General features: G+C 40.2%; 1 protein-coding gene and 1 pseudogene across 2 annotated transcripts; one reads left to right on the forward strand and one right to left on the reverse strand.

Annotated features, from left to right (window-relative positions):
• The first annotated feature begins 650 nt into the window (after positions 1 to 650).
• LOC143589506 (transcription factor DIVARICATA-like) lies at positions 651 to 2,614 on the forward strand. Its single transcript, XM_077070249.1, has 2 exons — positions 651 to 1,869; positions 2,055 to 2,614. The coding sequence occupies exons 1-2, from the start codon at positions 1,424 to 1,426 to the stop codon at positions 2,482 to 2,484; spliced, it is 876 nt and encodes a 291-aa protein (XP_076926364.1). The 5' UTR covers positions 651 to 1,423; the 3' UTR covers positions 2,485 to 2,614.
• A 2,618-nt stretch (positions 2,615 to 5,232) lies between these two features.
• LOC143589507 (uncharacterized) lies at positions 5,233 to 20,708 on the reverse strand (annotated as a pseudogene). Its single transcript, XR_013145297.1, has 9 exons — positions 20,368 to 20,708; positions 10,122 to 10,326; positions 9,352 to 9,442; positions 8,461 to 8,606; positions 8,142 to 8,377; positions 7,208 to 7,312; positions 6,938 to 7,120; positions 6,651 to 6,852; positions 5,233 to 5,998 (listed from the first exon to the last, which is right to left on the reverse strand). The product of XR_013145297.1 is annotated as an uncharacterized LOC143589507 (transcript).
• Positions 20,709 to 25,138: the final 4,430 nt, after the last annotated feature.

Genomic DNA, 25,138 nt, shown 5'->3' on the forward strand with positions numbered 1-25,138 from the left:
TATTTTATATGCACACTTGATAATATTCCAATATTTATAGTCTTAAATTTTGTCTCCCGACATTTCTTATTTAGGAGTTTGAACAAGAAAAACAAACAAATAAAATAACATTGAAGGAAATTGTAAGAGTATTTTATTATCTGCAAATCGTCCATTTTGAAAGGGAAATTAGAAGAAAAAAACATTAAAAATTTTCTTTTTCTATATTTACATGAGCATTAGATGAACTTGTCTTGTTTTTCTTTTCTTTTTTTTTTAATTTCATTTAACCTGCAACCAGTAACTCATAAGCAACCTATATAATTAGCTTTTTAACAGTGATTCTTAAATCTCTTAGAATAAATATATATTTTTTACATGATTAAAACCTCTTGTAACAGGATATCCCTTCATGACAGAGTTCAATTTAGTAAAACATTGTTTTTACATGAAAGTTACATAAAGTTATTAATTTTTTTTTTGAACGACCAACTAAGTAACGTCGGGTACTTCGTACGCGACCCACATTGGCTAAAGGTAGCTCGAACCGGCTACTAGTCCGGACGGACGAATCCCTAGCAGAAAGATTAAGAAATGAACAAAAGGTAAAATAATTATAATAATGATTAAAACAGTGGCTACCTGTTTTTATATTGCAGTACCCACTGCACCATCTCCACCAATCATAACTCACCACCTTCTCCATATCTCTTTCATCTCTAGATTCATTTCCTACTGGTTATTATTATTATTATTCTCAATTTCATCATCCCTCAATTTCACCATCAAAACCCCTACAATTTCATTCCACACATAATATTCCATAAACCCTTTCTTTCTCAACTCAACTCATTTTAAAGGTTTCTAATTTTAGAAATTATGTTATCAAGTCAGATCCTGTTCACTGTATCTAGGGTTTGATGTTTACCAATCCAATTTCGGGGAAACACTTCTCTTTAATTTAAAAATAAAAAAGTGGGTCTTTTAAAGATTCTTCTTCAGGTGGTTGGATGCTGCTTATATAGCAGTCTTGCATCCACTCCCCTGTTTTTCAAACTTCATCTTTTTCATTAAAGATTTGATTTTTATTTCTGGGTTTGTTCAGTTATTAAGTTTTATCAAGTGGGTTTCTTTCCAAAGTTCATATTTTTCATTAAAGATTTGATTTTTGTTTCTGGGTTTGTTCAGTTATTAAGTTTTATGAAGTGGGTAACATAAAGATTTGATTTTTATGTCTGGGTTTGTGCTATTTTGAAGTTTTATTAAGTGGGAAACATAAAGATTTGATTTTTATATCTGGGTTTTTTGAATTATCAAGTTTTATGAAGTGGGAAGCATAAAGATTTGATTTTTATATCTGGGTTTTTTGAATAATCAAGTTTTATGAAGTGGGTAGCATAAAGATTTGAATTTTATATCTAGGTTAGTTCAATTATTAAGTTTTATGAAGTGGGAAACAGGGAGTGTTGCGAATTCGACAAATTGGATTGTGAAGGGGGGTATAAAGAGCACAATTTGGACCCCTGTTGAGAACAAATTGTTTGAAAATGCATTGGCAAAGTTTGATAAAGACACCCCTGATCGGTGGCAGAGAGTGGCAGAGATGGTGCCCGGGAAGACAGTGGCGGATGTGCGGCGACAGTATAAGGAGTTGAAAGATGATGTGAGTTGTATTGAAGCAGGGTTTTCACCAAAGTATAGGTATAATAATAATAGTAGTAGTAATACTTGTCCTTTTACTTTGGAATGGGGGGATGGTTATGAGTTTGATAGGTGCAAATCGCCGCCCTATGGTGGCGGTGGGACAATGTCTCCGGTGGCTGTGGTGGGGGGTCGACCGGTTGAACACGAGAGGAAAAAGGGAGTTCCTTGGACGGAAGAAGAGCATAAGTAAGTATTTTTTATCGGATTTCGATTCTATTTCTTGATCAAAGAATGAATAAAAACTAACTAAAGTATTGATTACATCGAAACATAAGGCAAACGAGCAACAAACTGTGTCACTACCCATTTTTGAATAATTTGATTGTGATTTTAAATAAGTTATTTCTTGATTAATTTGATTGTGATTGTAGATTGTTTCTTTTGGGGCTAAAGAAGTATGGAAAAGGAGATTGGAGGAATATATCAAGGAACTATGTTGTAACAAGAACGCCAACACAAGTTGCAAGTCATGCTCAAAAGTATTTCATTCGACAGCTTTCGGGTGGGAAAGATAAAAGACGAGCAAGTATTCACGACATAACAACGGTCAATGTCAACGAAAGTCAAAACCCTTTGCCAAAGAATAAAAGAACATCACCGGAGCAATGTAAATTTCAATGGAATCAGCCCAATGATGGCGGTGGAGCGACGACGACAATTAACCAAACAAATGGTAATGTCTTCATGGCATCTCAATATAGAGGTATTAGAACGGGTGGTGGTGGCGGTGACGAGTTTTACGCTGCACCTCAGAGCATGTCTTTTCAGATGCAACCAGCAATGCATTACCCTCATGGATGAACCATTTTGATCATGGTTGATTTCTTTTTGGTTTTATTGAAGTAGCTTTTTTAGATGTTTTTCCATGGTGTTTTTGTTATTTCTCTTGTGGTGTTATCTATAATGTGAATATTATAGTTGTTTAGCACCTTATGATCATCATGTTCTTTGGAAGTTTGCTTTAGAACAAACATTAAAAAGACAAAATTCTAATAAACATCGAACGCAACTTTATCTATTCAAGTTTTATCCTCTTGTTATAACGATAATCTATTTGAACAATAGTATTTGTAGGTTTATATTTATTTTTCCTATGTAGATACTCCTAATGGACAAACGACGTAAGTCTATGTTCTTTACTTGTGGCTAGTCGTCTTTTGTTAGGTTTTCGACAGCAAACACTTTATAATAAAGTATCTTCAGTTGGTTTTAAGGTGGATGATGAATCTTTCTTGCTAGATTAAAGTATCTTTAATCATGACCTGAAAGTTAAATTTTATGTCCAAATCGTGGGTTCGGCTATGGTTGTGTTTGGATCAACATAACTATGTATGTGGATGAACAATCCTTTTATTTGAGACGATTACAATGGTGTTGCTTCACTTGTATGGACATGACTTAGGTTGAATGCGTTATGATTTTAAAAGAAAAAAACAAACTTCATTTGATTGTAATATGCAACCATTTGTTTGGTTACATTATACCGTTGTTCTTAGTGGGGTAACATATCTAAGATTCTCTATGTCTTATATAAAATCAAGGTTTTTTTTTAAGATGCTTGATTCTTCATCCAACTTGACTTGCTAACATCTTGTAACGACTACTAATCGTTAGCAGAAGCTGAATCCGAATCTGAATTCCACTAGCACGTGAAGCATCTTATCTTTGAGGGCCACAAATATGTTCTTCCCTTTTCCTTTATCTTTGTTAAAATCTTTCTCTTGGTAGTTATCTTTTAAGACCCTACTTATAGATGCACTTCTTTAGTGATTAGACTTAAGCATGATTTCCATGTACAATATATGATTCATTGATCTAAGCTTATCTTTTTTATGTGTTAGGGGTTATTCTTTTTAACTCTTTATCATTCAACCATTTAGAATTACTTAAGATAATCACACAACAGTTTGCTATTATATATTTGTACTTGAGATTGAGATTGTTTACATATGATTTGTGCTTTAGTGCATGAATTATTCCCATATTTATTTTGGAAGAATTTTCAAAAAGTAAATATACAAATCACTATAAGTATATTGAAATAATGAAAAGGAATTGGACAAACACCACACATGTTGCACTTGGGCAAGTCTACTTGCTATATAAATTCCCTCACTATTGATGGTTAAATTCTTATTCTTTTTGGGTAGAATGATGTGGAAATCAAAAAATGGAATATACTTGAAAGGAGGTATTAGCTTAATTTATAATAAAATAAAATAAAACTTTGTCTAATGGTGTTTAATGTGGGTCATTAAGATCTACATAGATCTCTTGTGTGGTGTCCCTATCATCCTCCATGTCAAAATTTTACCTTAGTGCAACAAAGCTTTTTGTATGAGCAAAGGGGAGTTCAGGATTTAGATTTGTGCTGAAAAGTTGATTTTAGATATTGTTGAAATACATGTATACTTCCAATTCATTATTAAATATATATTGTATAAATACACAAACTTGTTGGTTAACTTGTTTTGTGTTTGTGTTTCATTTTATATCGAGAATAATGGATCTAGGCCATCTAATCGATCGTGACCTAAAAGGATCGTTGCTGATTTGTGTTAATATAGGCAGATTTATGTACAAGAGAATGAAGAGGAGTAAATGGTGAATTCAGTCAATATCATTCAATCATCATGCCCTCTTCAAATGATCATCTAGGTCTCATGTGTATCATCGTTCATAAGTTTCCCAGATTCTCTTTTATGATCTTCACAGTTCTGACTTCTGACCTTATGATTCTTGATTCTTTTGATTGGTATTTTGTATTCCGTCCACCGAATATGTTCTTGATTCTTTGTTTTTGGATTTGTAAAACTATGTTTGAAGTAATAAGAGTTAAAATTCTGGTTTCGTGACAAATATTGGATAACATAACTAGCAACAACCGAGTTGTATTAATCATTGTCGGTACGTTAATTGTTTGATAAGTCCTTATTATTTCAAAAATAATAGACTGAAAAAATAAATTAAGTGCATATACATATTTGTTTTCTTAGTATTTATATTTAGTTTAACCACTAATTAAGTAATTAATATAAAAAGATAGAAAATTTTCAAATATGATGTGGAGACATTTGTACATGCCTTTTCACTTTATAATTTAGACTTAATTTATGAATTGAATTTGCACTTTCTATAATTGAATTATTGATTGCTTTTAGGACTAGGGAGGACACAAATCATTGAAGAGTGGTACCATTGAAGCTTGCTATCCTCCATTGAATTGGTCAATCAAACAATGAAAAAATCCAAATATAATAGGCATCTTTTGGAGAAAGTTTTGCAAATTGTCATGCTACATCAATATCACACAAGACTTAGGGTTCCCAACAAACCACTAAAGAGCTTATTATTTGTCTTTTTACAATTGTCTTAAATTACTTTAGAAAAAGAGAGAATAGTTACACTAATTAATATTAACCCATGAGGCTATGCGTAGACTATAGTGATTTTAACTACACGTCATTGTTAAAATGGCACATCACTATCACGTAGATAGGCACTGAGGCTAACCCAGCCTTTAAAAATATAAATAAAATGTTTCATTCATTGGTTTTGAGTTGACCACACACCGTCACAATCTTCTTTACATTAAAGTTTTGGTGGATGGGTCTTTTATGCCACTCTTTAGCGCTTGTGTAATGGTGTTCAAGGAGTTAAAGGGTGACGTGGCACCCCCTTGGCGCCGCATATTGTCTCCACTACACGGTCTAATAGACCGTTTTATAAACGTTAGCCTATTAAAGACACGACATTAAAAGTGTTTATTAGACGAGACTGTTCAACTGTTTACAAAAGAAAAAGAGCAAACAACCTCATTATCAACAAACTCATGTTCAAACTTCGGATTTTAAACCGAACCCGAGTGGAAACAAAGGATCATACGGGTTTTTACGAGAATCCATAGGCAACTGATCAACCGATTTAAACCACGAAACAGGAAGCCGGCCATGAAACTCATGATCTCCAAAAATAACATCTGTTATCCCATTTCCTTCGGTTCCCGGCAACCATGCAGCAACTACTGCATCCAATGTTTCTAAAACTGATGGCTCCAAAACCAATGGCCTGCCCGATATCAGAATCGCAAGAGTCGGGATTTCTTGTGCCACGAGTTTGAGTAACTCGTTTCCATTAAAGGGAATTATTAGCTCTGAATTATCACCGCCCGATTCAACATATGGAGCTTCACCAACGGCTACGATTGCATATGAGAACTCATGTTCGGAAAGGGTTTTAAGTGTTGGGTTTTCTTCGTATACTACTTCTGTATTGTCACCGATCGCTTCTTTTACAGCATCGAGAATAGTTGTTCCTATAACATTTGTTTTTTAAAACATGTGAAAAGATATTTTGATGAGTTGTGATCTGTTAAATATGATATATAAATTTTCACGCTATATATAAAATTTACACATCATTACACCAAGCAGCCATGAGCCCATGACCCATTTATTAATGAATGAGTTGATTTGAGTAAAAAAAACCTGCATATGGGTTCATTTGGGTCTTTTAAAATTATATAGCGGGTCGATTTTGGTCAAATAAAAATTGTCAACAAGTCAACTATTGACACCACGATTGCATCCTCGTCGGTAGCAACTAAAACACTAAATATAACCCACGAAGCCATTTTGATACCTTTTCTTTTCTAAAACGACCCATTTAAAAAAATGAACCAATATTGGTTAGAACCCGTTTTGTCTGAACCAAATTGAAATCTTTTTTAAAGCAGCCAGTTTTGACCAAACCCAATATAGTCAGAATAAGTTTTGACCCAGTTTGAACCGAACCTGTTTTAACAGAACGAAATTGATATCCTTCTAAACAGCCCATTTTGACCAAAACCAATTACGCCAAAACATGTTTTGACCCTGTTTGACTTGAGCCCTTTTGACCTGCTACACAACCAGACCCGACCCGCCCGGTTTACCAGTCTTATATTAAAGGTACCACTATTGACTTACCAATTGTGATTCTTCCACTGGTACCATCCCACGTGGCTGTCCACCCACCACACTGGTAACCAAGATCATCTGCATGTTTTCCAGCTACAAGAACCTTTTTAACATTCCTATTCAACGGTAGAAATGGTTTGTTTGGATCCTTCCCGTTTTTCAACAGAACCAGCGACCTCCGAACCGCTTCACGAGCTAACTCTCTGTGCGGCTGCAACAATGATTTTATCATATTTATTAAAACAATAAAGTAAATATAGAATTAAACATTTTAGATTACTAATCTGCAAGTGTACCTTACTGCCCACAATATCAAGCAAAGATCTATCTGTCATTGGATATTCAAAAAGTCCAGCAGCAAATTTAACTCTTAATATTCGTTCAACCGCGTCATCAATTCTTGCCATCGATACCTCTCCCAATTCTACCAAATATTCTAAATCCTCCAAAAACAATTGATATCTGAACGGAACCATAACCTGCAAATTTCGAATATATAAAGCTAGAGGGGTGTAAAGTATAGATATTCTGATTTGGAGGGTGTATAGAACTATAAATTACTTTACCATGTCAATCCCTGCATTAATTGCACATAAAACTGCACTTCTGTAGTTTGAACCAAAAGGATCATGGAACCGATCAAGTGCTTCCCAATCTGTAATCACAATACCCTGTAAACGAACCAAAAGTTTAGTGAACCGTTCGACGAGAAATTCGTATATGTTCGTGTATTTAAAAAGTGAAAGAACATGAAACAAAGTTTTTGTTCATTTAATTAAACGAATGAACATATTCGCTTGTCTTGTTCATTCATTTATGTTTGTGAAGGTACCTTCATTTAAATTCGTTCATGTTCGTTCTTTTGCGTTCATTTATGTTCGTCACTTTAAGTTCGCTCGTTTATCTTTGTCAGTATATTCATAAAAAATTTAGGCCCATTACAATTTAGTCTACTTTTAATAACTTTTAAGGCTCAAGATGTTGTTTACATTTACTTTTAATTGGTTTTAGCTCAGTTATGCTCGTGCGTTTATATTCGTGATCCGTTTGCTTATATTGTTCACGAAGGAACATAAACGAGCACAACCATGTTCATTTTCTTCTCGAACGAAAATGAACAAGAAAACACCGTTCTTTTAGTTATTCGTGAAGCGAACGAACACGAACATCCTCAGTGTACGCTCGGTTTGTTTACAATCCTAGGCGAGTCAGGTAACGGGCCAAAAAGGGTGATTCTTTGATACAGGTCGGTTAACCGAATACACTCCTTATCCAAAAAGCTCATTTGTTTGTCAGTAATTGGTTTGTTAATATGATTTAGATGGTGTTATGCAATAAAATACAGTCCGTAGGACCTTTTAATATGGTTTTTTTTTTCATTTTACTTGTTCGCCCAGTCAGAAGCTAGACTGGTAAAACAGGAGGTTGGCCAGGCCCGTTTTGACCACCAATTTTGCCAGGTCTAAGATGAACATAGACATATTAATATATTATACTTGCCTTAAAACCCAACTTGAATATCTGTTATAAGATAATGATGCGAGTGCATTTTGGTTCCATTCCAACTAGAATAAGATACCATAACTGTACAAACGCCCCTCGCAATGCAATCTAAACAAGGTAACATGTGAATGTTTTCCAACTCATCAAACGGGATAATAGTATTCCCTTCGTTTGTCCCTTTGTCGGTACCTCCATCGCCAACATAATGTTTAGCACATGCCATAACATTTTTCCTAGAATCAAACAATCATTAAAATGCTGTTAACTTGTTATGATGCTAAAGTTTAATTAATACAAAATGTAATGTCTTGTTTACCTTCCAGCTACATATGGATATCCATTTTGGTGGTTAACGGGTGGTTTTCCCTGTAAGCCGGTTACCAATGATGTCATCTTTCTTACTAATTGTGTATCTTCACTGTAACTTTCATAACATCTACCCCATCTAGGATCTCTGCATACCTGCCAACATTAATCCGTAAAGTTATGGTATATTTTATTTGTATGATTATGACTGTTACAAATGAAGGTATCATAACTAAGAAATAGAAGTCTCAACATATATCAAATGTGTTCATTAATGGATAATAGTTGCAGATACCAACACAGATATTTGTTATCTTGCACGATCTTGTGAAAACGGATAGATTATTCACCAAATAAGTGTAATTGAAAGAAAATACAAAAATATATTGTTTAGATGATTGTAGGGGTGTGAAAGGTTGGTTTGGGTCGATTTTGGGCTAAAACTGTACCAAAAAACCAAGACTTCGGTTTCTAGTTTTTGAAAACCATACGGTTTCGGTTTTTCGGTTTTACTTTTGTTACAATTCAGTTTTGGTTTTTTCGGTTTTGCTACTTGAGCTTCAAAACTCCAAAATAATGAATTTAGGCCTTTATCATTTTGTTAATTTATATTGGGGTGTCATCGGTCGGTTCGATTTTCACATAAATCATAGAACCAGACCATCAGTTTTTATTTTGGTTTGGGAATATCGGTTTGGTTTTTTCGGTTCCATGCACACTCCTAATAACTAATTGATTATTATACAGTTGGGCTAAAATATTTGAGTTACGTATGTATTAAGCTTTTACAAATTAAATCTATAAATTTGGCTAGGCTTTTACAAAAACATAAAACCAAACCATGGTTTTTTGTTTTGTTTTGGTTTGGTTTTTACGGTTTAATGCAACCCCAAGAACTTACAGCAACACAAGGAGCAAATGCATATTGAACGCCACTAGCCCTAGTTTCAAGTGCAGTTGCAGCACCTATCCTCTCCACCAGATCTGGATCTCTGCAAAAACATTGAAACGAATTACATAACCCGAAGTTACTAAACTGCTAAAATTTAGGGCTGTAAATGTACTGAACGTTCAGCGTACTTTTCGTTAAAGGTTCGGTGAGAAGTTGGTTTATGCTCGTTTGTTTAAAAAATGAACGAACATGAACAAGAAATTTCGTTCAATAACTTCAATTGTGTTCATGAACGTTCGATAATGTATTCGTTTATGTTTTTTATGTTTGTTAATGTCTTTTTGTGAATTTGCGTATGTTAGTTCATTAAATGTTTTTAATAATTTTTAATTACTTTTCTAATTTCTAATCTTATCATATAAACTTAAGCAAAATTATTCTATAAACCAAAATATATTATTGTTATGTGATTAATTTTTATGTAAAGTTATCATATGAATATGAATGTTCGATAAAACACTAACACAAACTTGGTAGTTGGACCGATCGTTGACGCTGACCGTTCTTTGTTAACCAAATCAAATAAAACATTGTTTGTGTTCATTTGTGTTCCTTCATTTGTGTCCGTGAACCAATCACAAATACGTTCATTTCCTTAATGAATGAACACGAACAACAAATGACGTTCGGTTAGCTGTTCGTGAACTGTCCGTTTATCCGATAAATGCTCAATGGACGAACATGAACAAGGCGTTGTACGTATAAATAACAATTGTAACCTGGTAGCTCCAAGGCCAACATTGTGAGGGAAAACAGTAGCACCGAAAACATTATTATTGCCATGAACAGCATCACTGCCGTAGAATATTGGAATACCAAGCCTCGATTCTAGCGCGCCGGTTTGAAGTCCATCGATCATGTCCGCCCAGCCCGATGACGTCGCTTTGTCAAACGGCTTGCTTCCACCACCACTCAATACACTTCCTGCAAACAAATTGAAATCAATTCACTGAAAGTAACAACTAGATATCAAATACACACACATGTATTCGATCAAACACAATCGGTACCAATACCTGTATTCGTTTTTCATATGATACTATTCGGTATTTTCAATGGTACCGCTACCGGACATGGTATTGGGTTTATGTTTTGGTGTTGGTACCATTCGGTTTTGGTCTTTTCAATGGTATTGAAGAAACACTAACCGGACCCCGGGCAGATTACTGGTAACCTGGGGGTTAGATAGATGTTTCCCACGAGGGGTTAGACCCTTGGAAGATGGTTCTTCTGATAACCTGCAAAACAGACACCGTGAGCTCGTCACTGAGAAGGGGGGGGTTCCTCCTTGTGACCACCCTCCGGCGTGAGAATCAGACTAGATTGCTCTTTAAATATAAAAGTATATTAAGAGATTGCTAGAGCAGATATCAGGTATATTATGATAAGATATGATAAGATCAGATGGTCATACCATTTGGGGTATTTATAGCCGAAGGTAGGTTTCCAAGGGGTTTAGCCGGCCCAACACGCTACCAACTGTAACCTATGCACGTGCCCTGCCTGTGAGTGGTGGATAGGTAGCGGCTGACACAGAGCAGGCGTGTCGTGCACTCTTCCTTTTCTGCCAACTACAGGCTAGGCACGTGGTATGGCAGGAGTTGGTGGGTAGGTGGCGGCTATTGGTCACAGTGCTGTGGCGTGCTGTCTGCCATGCTGCTGTCAGTGAGCTGTCGCATCTCTGATCAGATCTTTTGCCCATACCTCGTCAGGTACAGTAAAAGATCCTTCAGTATACGGACTGGCTTATTTGGGCGGGAGTATTCCCCCTCCCGCCTCTGTGCGGGATTGCTCCCGGCTTGGCTCATTCCTTCAGGTGACACTGAACGATTGAGAGCTAAGTGCCTTGTGCGTGTAGCCATGCTGCGCGGGTGGCCTTCCCTAATGGCTTGTATCCGAGGCTGCGGGGACAGGCGGAGTCCTTCACCATTGGGAGGCATTTCCTGCGGGACCAGCTTGCGTACTGCGCGTAAGGACGTCACGTCTCTGAGCATGGTTGGTCCTGCGGATCCAGTTGGTCTCTGCGCAGACGTCCCTGTTTAAGGTGAGTCATGCGGGTCCAACTGGGCTCTGCTGGGACCTACCTCTTCAAGTCCCCCCAGTCCAATGTTCTTCTCATGAGTGTTTAATAAAGTGAGGTGAACTTTTGGACTTAAGCAAAGGGTTTTTGAAAAGGGGTTTTTTAAGGTTTTCCGTGGGGATTCCTCCCGCGGAAGTCCTTGTCACTTGCAGAAATTCCCGAGTTTCCTGCTTGGTCTTTGGGTATGATGCGGGTAGGTCTGTAACCTCCTCGCAAGTCAGGAGCGTTGAGTCCTACTTGTGTGGATTCTCCATGAGGTTTTGGTCGTTTTGAACATAGTGATCAATTATGTTAAAACCACCAATTCCATCCTGGAGCTTCAAACAACGTAGTTCTCGACGTTCCCGCTATGCGGGGATGTTATTTCCGTTTCCGCAAGCATTGCCCAGAAGATCCTTCTTGGTTTCAATTCCCAGCGGAGCGCTAGGTATGTGAAGGGTTTTGCCTTAACACTGTACCCGCGCTCGTCTTACGGTTACTTTACTTCCAAGGTATTCCTGGCGTCAATTCCCTGCGGGTGCTAGGTATGTGAAGGGTTTTGCCTTTACACTGTACCCGCACCCGTCTTATAGTTACTTGGTTGCCGAGGTATACTTGGCTTCAATTCCCTGCGGGTGCTAGGTATGTGAAGGGTTTTACCTTAACACTGTACCCGCATCCGTCTTACGGTTACTTGTTCGCCAAGGTTCTTGGCTTCAATTCCCTGCGGGTGCTAGGTATGTGAAGGGTTTTGCCTTAACACTGTACCCGCATCCGTCTTACGGTTACTTGTTCGCCAAGGTTTTCTTGGCTTCAATTCCCTGCGGGTGCTAGGTATGTGAAGGGTTTTGCCTTAACACTGTACCCGCATCCGTCTTACGGTTACTTGTTCGCCAAGGTTTTCATGGCTTCAATTCCCTGCGGGTGCTAGGTATGTGAAGGGTTTTGCCTTAACACTGTACCCGCCTCCGTCTTACGGTTACTTGTTTGCCAAGGTAAGGGGTATTTTCCCGCTTACTTTTAAATCATTTTGAATTTTGAATTTTGAAATTCGAAGAGTTGGTGGAAGGATAAGAACAGTCCAAACCTCTGAAACGTCGTGCGACGGTTTCTTCTGACTGTCAGGACGTGCCAGAAGTTATGGCGACATGACATTATGTGGTCATTCCAGTTGCTTTTTCAGGCGCGTGGGCACGGGATTTCGGGCGCGTAGCCGCGAAATCTCTGGCACACGTCCTTTTGACAGCTGTTGCCAGCTTGCCTTTGCCACGCGTCATACTTTCATTGCACCTTTGACTTCTCTCTCTTCCGTATTAATTTCATCGCATTAATTGCGATTACTATATAAAGGGGTAGAGGGTTATTTGCAATTCACACTTCCCACTTTCATCTCTTCTTTTCCAGTAATTTCCGGCGAATTTCTCTTCTTTCTTCCACCATGTCTTCTCACGATGCTGATGATCAGAAAACTGCTGGCGAATGCCAGTGTTCTCTTCCTGTCGAGCTGTACCAGTATATCGTCAGGAAGTTCATGCTCGAGTCTCTCGAGCCTGAGTTTCCTGAGCCCCACCATACTGTGTACGATGCCCCTATTGGCAAGATCGGGGTTTATGCTGCATTCTTTGTCTACGGAAACCTTAGGTTTCCGTTGACAAAGTTTGTGTACCGTGTCCTAGAGAGGCACGGTGTGCACCTGACAGAGGTGCACCCCATGGCCATTGCCAAGGTCCGGCACTTTGAGTGGGTGTGCCGGATACTGGGCCTTGAGCCCCTCGTTGACCGCCTGATGACCTTCTACACATGGAGGTGCATCCAAGGGTGGTACACTCTTACAACCCGTATCAAGGGTTTAAAGATTTGTACCACCGAGCGGAGTCTTCGCTCATGGAGAAGAGAGTTCTTCTTCATATCCGCTCGCGCCATCCCCATCGCCATGAAGTTCAAGAATGGCCAGGCGCTTCCGAACCTTCCCGCCCTCAACTACGAGGAGGCGGAATGGTTCTCGAAGATTTCCCGGGTCCAGTCCCCGGTTTTCCGTTTTCCGGAGTCGGCTATGGTGATGTTGGGGATGAGCCGGGTGTGGAAGGCGGCGAATGCGGATAAGGTTCCGATCGTCCTTGAATATGGTTCGAACTCTGTCCCTTATGGTACGTCTTGTTTCATTTTGCTGACTTCGATTTTTACTAACTTTCTTGTTGATTTCAGAGGGGAACGATCTTCAGTCGCTCCTGAATCCGCGGGAGGAAGATGGTCCTGCGCGGATGGGTACTCGTGCTCTGGACGAGAACGAGTTGCCCATCTTAGAGCAGACCGCGGGTCGGTTCGTGGAGATTTACCCGCCAGGTCAAGAGATCCTGAGCCACCGACGGCCAGGTAAGCCTATCTTCTACCCTGAACCTCTCAATGCTGTGCCTGCTGCTGGAGTTCATGACATTTCTTCTTCTGAGGAATCCGCAGAAGGTCCTCCACTGGTGCGGAAGAAAAAGGCTGCCGTCGGGAAGGGCAAGGAGAAGGTGGCCTCTACGGCCGACCCGGTAGTCCTATCTGACTCGGAGTCGGATAATGCAGAGGTGGCGGGGAAGCCCGGTGGTGAGGAGACCACCGTTCCGGAGGCTGTAGCTGTTACCTCCGGGGAGGCAGCGACGACGACGGTTGCCGGTGTCAAGAGGCCGGCTCCATCGGGTTCGCCCCCGCTCGTCCGTGCGTTTAAGCTCAAGAAACCCCGTAAGTACCCCCATAATTGTTGTCTAGATTTGTTGTTTCAAATAAATTTTTCTAACACTTTTGCTTGTGCAGGTGTGGATGTTGACGCATTCCAGGGTGGAGTTGGAGCAAGTATTCCCCCGCCAATGAGGGAAGGCTCGGTCAGCCTTCCCGAGGCGTCGACCCAGGCGTCTGCGCCTGCTTCCGCTGGTTCCAGCCTTCCTGAGGCTGTTCCAGCTGAGAAGTTGTCTCCGCCGGCCGTGAGTGCAATTTTTACAGCATCTTTCACGGAGCCGGCGGTTACTGTTGCTGCGGAGGTGGCGCCAACAATGGCTACCACAGCGGCTGCCACTATACCTGTGCCACCGGCAAAGACGGCCGGACCATCAGGTACGCGCCAGGCTTCCCGCCGATCTATGCCACCTTCCCGTCTGCCTGACCTGTTGGATGGATTTCCTTTAGGTTCAGGTGATGGGTTTGGCGGCTATCGGCCTGTTATTGACCCTACAGGTACGTAGGGTTCTTTTTCCCTTATATATTTTTATCATCTTTTCCTAACTGCCTTTGCTTCTTTTGCAGTGTCGGATTCCAATGAAGTGTATGTTCCAAGATGGAACATACGCCGAGGAACAACCCTTCGCACCCCTGTGGAGTGCGTGGACTGGGCTCGCCACGCTGCTCCTCATGGTGCGTTGGGGGAAGCCATGGCTAGCTACCAAGAGGGTAGGCTAACCAATGAGCTTCGGGTTCTCCAGGCCCGAACGCAGCCCCGCGTCGAGCTGCTTTGTCGTGAAAACGACAAGTTAAAAGCAGCTCGCGCCAAAGATATATCTGAAGCGCGGGCTCTTCGGGAGGAGAACCGGCAGTTGGCCGCTGCCGCAGCCGAGAAGGAGAAGGCATTCAAGGCCCTCGAGGTTGAAGTCCAGGCGCGACTCGAGGCCCGCTCCAAGGCTGCCCAAGCTGTGAATGAACAGCTTCGGCTGGCCAAGGAGACTGCGCGAAACTCAACTGAGAGGGCTGCCAAGGCTGAAGCTGTTGCTGAGCCACTTCGCGAAGAGAATGAGCAGCTTAAATGCAAATTAAAGGCTCTTCAGCATGCTCATGACGCCTTGACAATGGAAGACGCCAAGAAGCTGCAGGAGATCCTTGACCAGAGGGGGGTGCTTGACCGCACTGAAAGGAAACTCAAAAGCGTCGAAGAGGCTGCCGCCAAGGAAGTTCAACTTGCCAACCTTGATAAAAGCGGAGCCGAACGTGCTTACAAAGAAAGTCAAGCTACCCTCCAATGGCTGCTTCGAGAAGCGTTGCCTCAGGTATCTTTATCTTTTTCTTTACGCTTTCCGCTCGTAATTAGAAAATGTTCTAACTTGTGTTCTTTTGTAGGTTGTGCGTCGGGTCCTTTCAGAGACCTCTTATGACGATGCGATGAGTGCAGCCCTCAACGCTTCTCATGAGGATGGGGAGAAGACTGGCTTCTTGCTTGGTCTAGGGTTTGCTGAGAGAGGCTTTCCGCCCTCCAACTTCCCTTTATTCAATGTTAATACTGAAACTGCTTATGACCAAGCTGTGAACCGGTACGCTGCCTTCCCGCATCCAGTGGTGGAGAAGGTGAACGAAGCTGCTGCTGCTGATGATGGGCTAAACATCCTTAAGGCTTTCCTTGGGCAGCCACGCTCAGACGGTGCTGGTCCAAGCGGAGGTGGCCCTGAAGCCTGACCCTGAAGATCTCTTCCCACCGCTAGGATAGACTTAGCTTTGTATAGATTTCTTTTAGGCGGGTAGTTATCCGGCCACTGTTGTAATATATCATTGAAATATTAATCTTTTTGCGTATAAGATTGTTATTTCCTTCTTTGGGTTCCTTGCTTTATAAACTTATGACTTACATACTTAGTTTAAATTAGCAATTTTCCAAGTGTTCAGAATAAGTTAACCTGTAAACGTGGTTGATGGGTTAAAGTGTTGCTTCCTCTTTCGTGATTGTGCGGGTAGACCCGTCACTTGCACTTAGTAGGATGGCAAAACTTTACCCTTATCTGACCTGCGTGTAGGTTTTTCTCATCTTTTGAGGATAAGTTAACCTTTGAACGTGGTTGATAATAGGTGTGAAGTTTTGCTCCCTCTTTCGTGATTGTGCGGGTAGAACCGTCACTTGCACTTAGTAGGATGGCAAAACTTTGCCCTTATCTGACCTGCGTGTAGGTTTTCCTCATCTTTTGAGGATAAGTGAACCTTTGAACGTGGTTGATAATAGGTGTGAAGTTTTGCTTCCTCTTTCGTGATTGTGCGGGTAGAACCGTCACTTGCACTTAGTAGGATGGCAAAACTTTACCTTTATCTGACCTGCGTGTAGGTTTTCCTCATCTTTTGAGGATAAGTTAACCTTTGAACGCGGTTGATAATAGGTGTGAAGTTTTGCTCCCTCTTTCGTGATTGTGCGGGTAGAACCGTCACTTGCACTTAGTAGGATGGCAAAACTTTACCTTTATCTGACCTGCGTGTAGGTTTTCCTTATCCTTTTTAAGAATTTTGTTTTGAACCGTTCGACGCGCGGTTGTCGATAGGTTAGTGTTCAGTTTCCTTTCATGATTCATGCGGATAGACCGGCACTTTCATTTAATGGGATAATTGAACTCTTCCCCTTCAACTGACCTGCGTGAAGGTTTGTCAAGTTATTGGGTTCGTGCGGGTAGGACCGCCTTCCCACGCAACGACTTCACGTAATGTGAATGCCGTCACCAGTGTTGCATAGTTTAACCGTTCGACGCGCGGTTGTTGATAGGTTATTATTCAGTTTCCCTTAATGATTCATGCGGATAGACCGGCACTTTCATTTTTGGGTGCTGAACTTTTTCCCCTTCCAACTGACCTGCGTGAAGGTTTGTCACGTTATTGGGTTCGTGCGGGTAGGACCGCCTTCCCATGCAATGACTTCACGTAATTATGCGGTGAAAACCGGCATATTAGTGTTCAGAAAAGTATAAATGTAAAATCATCAGCTTCGATATTCTTAAAGAGAATCATTTCCATTAGAAGTGGCTCTTGGCCTTCTCTTTACAAATTGGAATTGATTACATGCAAACTGTGTAATTGAACTCCCTTCCATGTTGGGATGGGAGTGCCATCGAGCCGATACGCACCTGGTTCGGGATCTCGTTCTTTACGCAGCATGTAGTCTCGATTTTGAAGCTGGAATTGGTTCGTGTTTTCCCCAGCTGGGGTTCTATACGCACTCGCCTGCTCAGCCTTTATTACGCCACGAGGTGCGCGAGCGTCCCATCTCTGACAAATGCTTCGACCATATCTTTTACGTCTATGCATTCTTCAGTGTTGTGGCCTTTTGTTCTGTGATAGTCACAGTACTTGCTCCGATCGGCATCGTGACGATGCCGGATTACTGGAGGCTTTGGCCATGGGAGTTCCTCAGTAGCAAATATGTCAGTGACGCTTTTGGTAAGTGGCGTCCATCTGGAGTTCCGGTGCGGCTTTACATTATCCCTTTCACCCAATCGGTGCTGTAAGCCGGATGAGGTGTCAAAGTTTACCCTTGACTGCCAAATGCCTTGCTTCCGTTTTTTGTTCAATCGGGCGGTGAGGACGTTGTCCTCTCTCGTCCTCTGGGTGTAAAGGTTTGTGTTCTGCGGAAGGTCTCTACCCAGTTGCTTCTCCGTTTCCGCATAGCGTTTGGCTGCTGTCATGATGCCATCCCATGTGGATGGCATTCCATCTTTACCCGTTAGGGTTCGGATAAGCTCTGGGTCCTGCGCGCCCTGGATGAAGGCTGCGCGAACAAGATCCTCGCTGATATTGCCCAAACTTAACTTCTTTGAGTTGAAGCGAGTGATGAAGTTTGGCAGAGATTCATCTTCTTCCCGTGTGCATTTGAGGATTGTCCATTGCTCCTCGGTATACTTTCGCTGCTGGCTGAAGTGTTGGCTAAACTTCTGCTGGAAGTCTGCCCAGTCGTAAATGTGGTTAACCGGTAAACGATCAAACCAAGCCCTAGCAGCCCCCACCAGCGTCATTTGGAACATGTAACACCACGTGGGTTCCGTCCAATTGCTAACGGTTGCCCCCGCTATGAACCTGTTCAAATGATCGTCTGGATCAGATAGGCCGTCATATGTGCCTATGTTAGGCATTTGTTTAGCACTCCTCGGGGCAATTGCTTCAGCAATGTCCCTTGCAAATTTGGACGTTCCTGCATTTGTAACGTTTGGTCTGAACGTTTTAGAGAAGTCTCGTGGACTTCCATCTATGCTTTTTGGTTTGAAGGCTTGTCCAAAATGTCTTTTCGGTTGGGTTTCCGTTTCTTTACGCTTCCCTTTTGCCTTGTGACGAGGGTTCGCGTCGGAGTCGGATTCCTCCGAGTCATCCTCCCAGTATTCGAATTCGTCGGCCTGTTGCACGGAACGCAAGCGTTCGTCCAACTCAGCCTGGAATTCCTTTTGTCGTGCCTCCGCCCATGCCTTAACTTCATCGAGAGTCTGGCGGGGGAGTCTTCGTTTCTCAAACTGGGTATCGGTGGATCCCAGTAGTCTATCATTTACTGCACTTGCCCCAGCTTTGGTAAGTGGGGTAGTGTTCGTAAAATTTACTTCACTTGCCCCGGCTTCGGTAGCCGGGGTAGTGTTCGTAAAAACTGTGTTGCCGGTATTCCCCCTAGTAGCTGGGGTTGTGGTTACCGGAATTTCTCTAACCATCTTTGTAGAAGTTTGAAAAAACTGGAGAAAAATAAAGTTCTAGCTTTATGCACGGATGGCGCCAATGAAGAAACACTAACCGGACCCCGGGCAGATTACTGGTAACCTGGGGGTTAGATAGATGTTTCCCACGAGGGGTTAGACCCTTGGAAGATGGTTCTTCTGATAACCTGCAAAACAGACACCGTGAGCTCGTCACTGAGAAGGGGGGGGTTCCTCCTTGTGACCACCCTCCGGCGTGAGAATCAGACTAGATTGCTCTTTAAATATAAAAGTATATTAAGAGATTGCTAGAGCAGATATCAGGTATATTATGATAAGATATGATAAGATCAGATGGTCATACCATTTGGGGTATTTATAGCCGAAGGTAGGTTTCCAAGGGGTTTAGCCGGCCCAACACGCTACCAACTGTAACCTATGCACGTGCCCTGCCTGTGAGTGGTGGATAGGTAGCGGCTGACACAGAGCAGGCGTGTCGTGCACTCTTCCTTTTCTGCCAACTACAGGCTAGGCACGTGGTATGGCAGGAGTTGGTGGGTAGGTGGCGGCTATTGGTCACAGTGCTGTGGCGTGCTGTCTGCCATGCTGCTGTCAGTGAGCTGTCGCATCTCTGATCAGATCTTTTGCCCATACCTCGTCAGGTACAGTAAAAGATCCTTCAGTATACGGACTGGCTTATTTGGGCGGGAGTATTCCCCCTCCCGCCTCTGTGCGGGATTGCTCCCGGCTTGGCTCATTCCTTCAGGTGACACTGAACGATTGAGAGCTAAGTGCCTTGTGCGTGTAGCCATGCTGCGCGGGTGGCCTTCCCTAATGGCTTGTATCCGAGGCTGCGGGGACAGGCGGAGTCCTTCACCATTGGGAGGCATTTCCTGCGGGACCAGCTTGCGTACTGCGCGTAAGGACGTCACGTCTCTGAGCATGGTTGGTCCTGCGGATCCAGTTGGTCTCTGCGCAGACGTCCCTGTTTAAGGTGAGTCATGCGGGTCCAACTGGGCTCTGCTGGGACCTACCTCTTCCGGTATCGATACGGAACGAACACAATCGGTACATGTACCGGTATTCGTTTATTCATTTTTTCGGTTTCGATATTTTCAATGACGATATCGATCGAACAGTACCGGTACCAAGCTAACAAAATCATCGGTTTTCCATGTTTTCAATATGGATCGAGCACAATCAGTATCGGTATATCGGTATATGTTTTGCATGTTTTCCGTATCGGTACCATTGGTTAGGTTTTGGTATTTTCAATGGTAACTGTACCAATTAAAGACAATCGGTACCTGTACGGTATTATACTAGTATTTTTTTTATTCATGTTTTCGGTATTAGTACCATTGGGTTTCATTATTTTCAATAATATCGGTACCGATAAAACCACCGGTATTCATTTATTTATGTTTTTAATATCGGCACTATTCGGTTTCACTATTATCAATAATACCGGTACATATACCGAACCGAATAAACAGACACTCATCTTCAGTACAGTACCTATACAGAGATCTCTAATGACGTCAGGAGAAGCAACAGCTCGTTCGATCTGAGTCATTTGACCCAACTTCTCTTTCAGACTCATACGACTAATAAGATCTTTCACTCGAGCTTCGATCGGCTCGTTTGCGTTCTTGTATACACTTTTCCCCGTGTCTCCCATTGTCACGTGATCGGAAAATGAAACTGGCGACGGTTTCAAAGTTGACCGGAAAACAACAGTTTGGCCGGAATGAAATGATTTAAAGGTACTATTTATAGTAGGAGAGTGTGCAAGTGTAAGTGTCCGCCGGTGAGTAGTTGGTAGATAGAGAGTTTGACCGGAGACCGGGACCCACCAGAACGACCTTGTTTAATCGGATAATGATTTGGTAAAGAAAATATATAATTATAATGAAATTTCCACTCAAATCAAACGAATTAAATCGTTGTATTAATTAATATATCATTTAAGTTTAAGGCAATTAAAGCTTTACGTTTAATAGCATTAACAATGGTTTTGTAAGATGGGGGCGTTTTTTTTCCTACAATTTGTTTGAAACTTTGAATAATTGGAAATATATTTTTATTAAAGTATAAAACTATAAAAGCTAATATATTCGATAGGGATTACTCCATAGAATAGTAACCAGGTTTTTAAACTGTTCCAATTAAATCACTCAAAAAATCTTTTGTTTATAATTTCTTTTTTGTTCTAATCCTAGATATATTACCTGAATAGCAGGTAATCTAGGTTTTTTTTAGTTTTTAATTATTTTTAAAATAGCTATAAATTGCAAAAATGTTCGAATTTTGTTTTTTGCTTAATTTTTTAAAAACAAATTGCTATAAATTGCGAAAATTAACAAAAAATTGCAAAAATGTTCGAATTTCTTTTTACAAATTGCAATAAATATTATAACCTTTTATAAACAATCTCAAATTCTTGACAAAAATTTGAAAAATTAAGATCCTTTTAATTATATTGTTTTACAAGAATATAACTAATTAATGACTCTTATTCAACTTTACCATGTCAAAACCAAAGTATACAAAACATCTATAATGCTTAAACGATCAAAATATACCAAAACCCTTAAATGTCAAAATAAACCAAAATAAATTCAAACGATTCTGATACACCCAGATGGGTCAAAATACCCCACAAACAAAGACAAAACACACCAAAAATGCACCTAGACGAGTATAATCACCTACTCTACCCCATCGCGGGTCACACTTATTGACTCTGCCTTTTTATTTCTACCTTATGCTCTTGCCACCTTTGGTTGTGGATCTTTTTTCTCCTCCGTGCATGACCTGATGTTATGTCCGGTTTCTTTGCAGTTTTGACAAGTCACTTTTCTTGCAGTTCCAACCTTTTTGTTCTTCTTTTCTTTTTTGTTCTTTTTTTCTTTCTCTAAAGGGTCTCTTTTCCTTTTCACTGTCGGTCTACTGGGCATTCGTCTTTCTTTTGGAGGTAGGGGTTTAACATCATCTGTTTTAGGCCAATGCATACTTCCCTTCAACGGTTGGATATGATGTCTATAAGCTTCCTTAAACATGTCCTTTGTAAACCAATTGCTGACATAAGTTTCTGGGTTTATGTTGATGAACCCTAAAGCTGCAATCGTATGAACACAAGGGATGCCTGACAATTGCCATGATCTGCACGTGCAAGTTTGTTCCTAAATCTTCACCACATATGCATTTTTTTCACTCCTTACTTCAAATATGTCGTTACCGCTTGGAATAACTTGATAGTGCCTACATTATCAACCCAAAAGTCTATTAAAAATCATAACAAGATGGCAATAACGATAAAAATATAACGATTACCTTTGTTTTTTCTTAAGATCTTCTAGTTTTTTTCTGATTATAGGGCATACTTCATGTTCAAACCTTTCCGATTTTTTTGCCATAAAGAACATTCTACGCATCACAAATCTTCTAATATCTTCTAACATACTGATAATGGGCTTCCTTCGTGCGGTCCGTATGCGCGAATTAAAGCTTTCACTCATTCCATTCTCGAATGCATCACATGCCCTACCAACTTCAAAAAAAGCTTTTGACCAAGTAATCGGATTTCTTTCCATAAGATGATTATACGCACATTTGCTACTGATTTTCAACTCTTCCATATGCCTATCAAACCATTGCTTACTAGTAGACTTTGCAGCAGCCCAAAACAAATTTTTAGATTGAAGCCCACGAAATTTTTTTATAAAGTCAGCATAAATGTGTCTTGTGCACTGTCTATGCTCGGCATTTGGAAATACATCCTTTACGGCCTCTATAATTCCCTAATCAATAAAAAAACATAACATAGAAGTTATAAATAAAAAATAGATAAGCGTGTAATAAGTACAAAATACCTTATGTTGATCGGAAATTAGAGTTAGTCCATGTCCACCTTCCATTTCAATGTCATCTCGCAATAGATTAAGAAACCATGTCCAGTTTTCTTTATTCTCAACAGACACAACAGCCCATGCTAAAGGATAAATATGATTATTCGCATCTCTTCCAACAGCCGAGAGTAACTGACCATGATTTTTCAGAAAACATCCATCTTTACAAATAACTTTCCTACAGCCCATGATCCACCTATCTTTAACAGCTATAAAACAAATATAGTAACTACTAAAATAAACTTCGCCATTTGGCATCGTTTCCACGACCATCTTCACAGTACTCCCTGGGTTGTTTCCAATATCTCAGCTTGATAATTTGAAAGTCTAGCATAATGGTCCAGCCCACCCTCATAGTCATTCAGCACCTTCTCCTTTGCTCTACCTCATTGACCAGGACTCACTTTGCATTGGTACTTTTTTAGGATATCTTCTTGTATTTCCCTATAACTAGTTTCGGGATTTTGGATAATTTTCATGAAAAATCATTTTGCAATCCAAGTATACGTAACAAGCGAACCCAAATAAAACTTCCTTGAGCACGTATGCTTATCATTTAGTGTCTTTATTTGAAAAGAATCATCCTCTTTAATCCTAGATGCCCAAAGCCTAAATGGACACTTCCACACTTTCTTTTTACCCCCATTCCCATCGTCTTCATCTTCTTTGGTCCCGCATCTTACTAACAACCTATTGTGGTCGTTCACCGTGAACACTGACTAGTGACCATTTGCAACACCATAATCAATTAACATGTCTTTCAGTTGCGCGGGACTCTCAAATTTCATTGATACTATGGGTTTCGCCAATTTCCAATCCGGATTAAGAACATAACAAGGATACACAACATCTACATCCTCACAATCTTCATCCTCAACATCCTTTTCATAATCTTGTTCACTTCCACTCCAATCTTCTACAGAATTAAGATCAACTTCATCCCCATCATCGTTGTCAAAACAAAGTAAATTCAAGAAAGGATCATTAACATCATCATTATCACGTATAGTATCTTCTAAGTTCACCTGACAAAGTAAATTTAATAAGGGATCATTGATGCAATATGATCTATAATATTCATAGATGTGTGACTGCAAAAATTTGTCAAAAATATAAACTATAATATTAATATTTACATAATTTGAAGATGAATGAAGTTGATTTGGATACCAGATCTACTCTTTTTGTTAGCACAACTGAAGTCCCAATCCTAGTATAGTATATCTCTTTTACTTATGTTCTTTATTTTGATTTGTTCATGCTTATTAGTTGTATGAATTGATGCTTTATCATTATAATTAATTTTGTTATGTATATATTCAGGATGGAGCACAACTACATGGGCCTAACGCAAAATCTCACAATCCATTTGACTTTCCTAGTGATAGTGATCTTGTATCTAGCAACATGGTAAATTCTGTGTGTACAACTTTTATATTTACTCATTTGATTAAATTACAATTTTGACTTCCTTAGCCATTACCGATGTTCTGCTTCTTTTTTTTTTTTTTTAGAAAATTAACCCTAAGAAAATATGACATAAAGTCACATTAATATTCTAATTCAACCAGTAAATAATAAAAACATCAACCAATTTCATAAAACCTAACAACATATAGTTTAACAACTAATATAAAGTTCCAATATACGTGTTTTCTTCACAAAAATAACGCAAGTCTCATATAAGCATTTTATCAAGCAGCTGGCGTGCACATATTAAGTGAAGGTAACATAAAACACGCGTGTTGTTCGATTGGTACTGAAGCCATGTTGTGATCGTTGTTGGATATGTCGACTTCCTCCTCAACACTAGTTGCTAAATCTGCTTCTTGATTCGACATCAATATTGATAAAGATGTGTTCTTGATGTATGTGAAGATGGTCGATTGAAGAAGACTGGTACGTAGGGCTGGTAGGGTTTGGAGATGGATTGAAGAAGATGGTCAATTGAATACGTTCAGTTTTTTGTATATTATATTTATTTATTTTAAAAACTAAAAAAAAACCTAGATTACCTGCTATTCAGGTAATATATCTAGGATTGGAACAAAAAAGAAATTTTAATGACATGATTGGAACAAAAGATTTTTTGAGTGACTTGATTGGAACAGTTTAGAAACCTGGTTACTATTCTATGGAGTAATCCCTATTTGATATTATGATTATAATTATTATTTTACTTTATCCTAAAACTTGATAACTCATATGGCATATTTCGTATTTATCTTAAAACTTGATAACGTCCTGCTTGTGGTGCGTGCATATAATGTATATACGTGGAGGAAGGTTAATCAGGCATCATGTGATGGCGTTGATAGCCGAAAGACAAGAGTACATGCACCGATCAGCCGGTGTTCCGATGATTGAGTGTTATGTGC

This window comes from Bidens hawaiensis, unplaced genomic scaffold (genome assembly GCF_021521415.1).
Source record: "Bidens hawaiensis isolate Kalapana, Puna unplaced genomic scaffold, B.hawaiensis_p1.1 tig00037598_1, whole genome shotgun sequence".
Taxonomy (NCBI): domain Eukaryota; kingdom Viridiplantae; phylum Streptophyta; class Magnoliopsida; order Asterales; family Asteraceae; genus Bidens; species Bidens hawaiensis.

Excerpts from the sequence above, each read along its gene's own strand:
- LOC143589506 (XM_077070249.1), top strand. The coding sequence starts at position 1,424 with ATGAAGTGGGAAACAGGGAGTGTTGCGAATTCGACAAATTGGATTGTG. Across the intron at positions 1,870-2,054 it reads TGGACGGAAGAAGAGCATAA|ATTGTTTCTTTTGGGGCTAA; the intron begins GTAAGTATTTTT and ends TTGTGATTGTAG.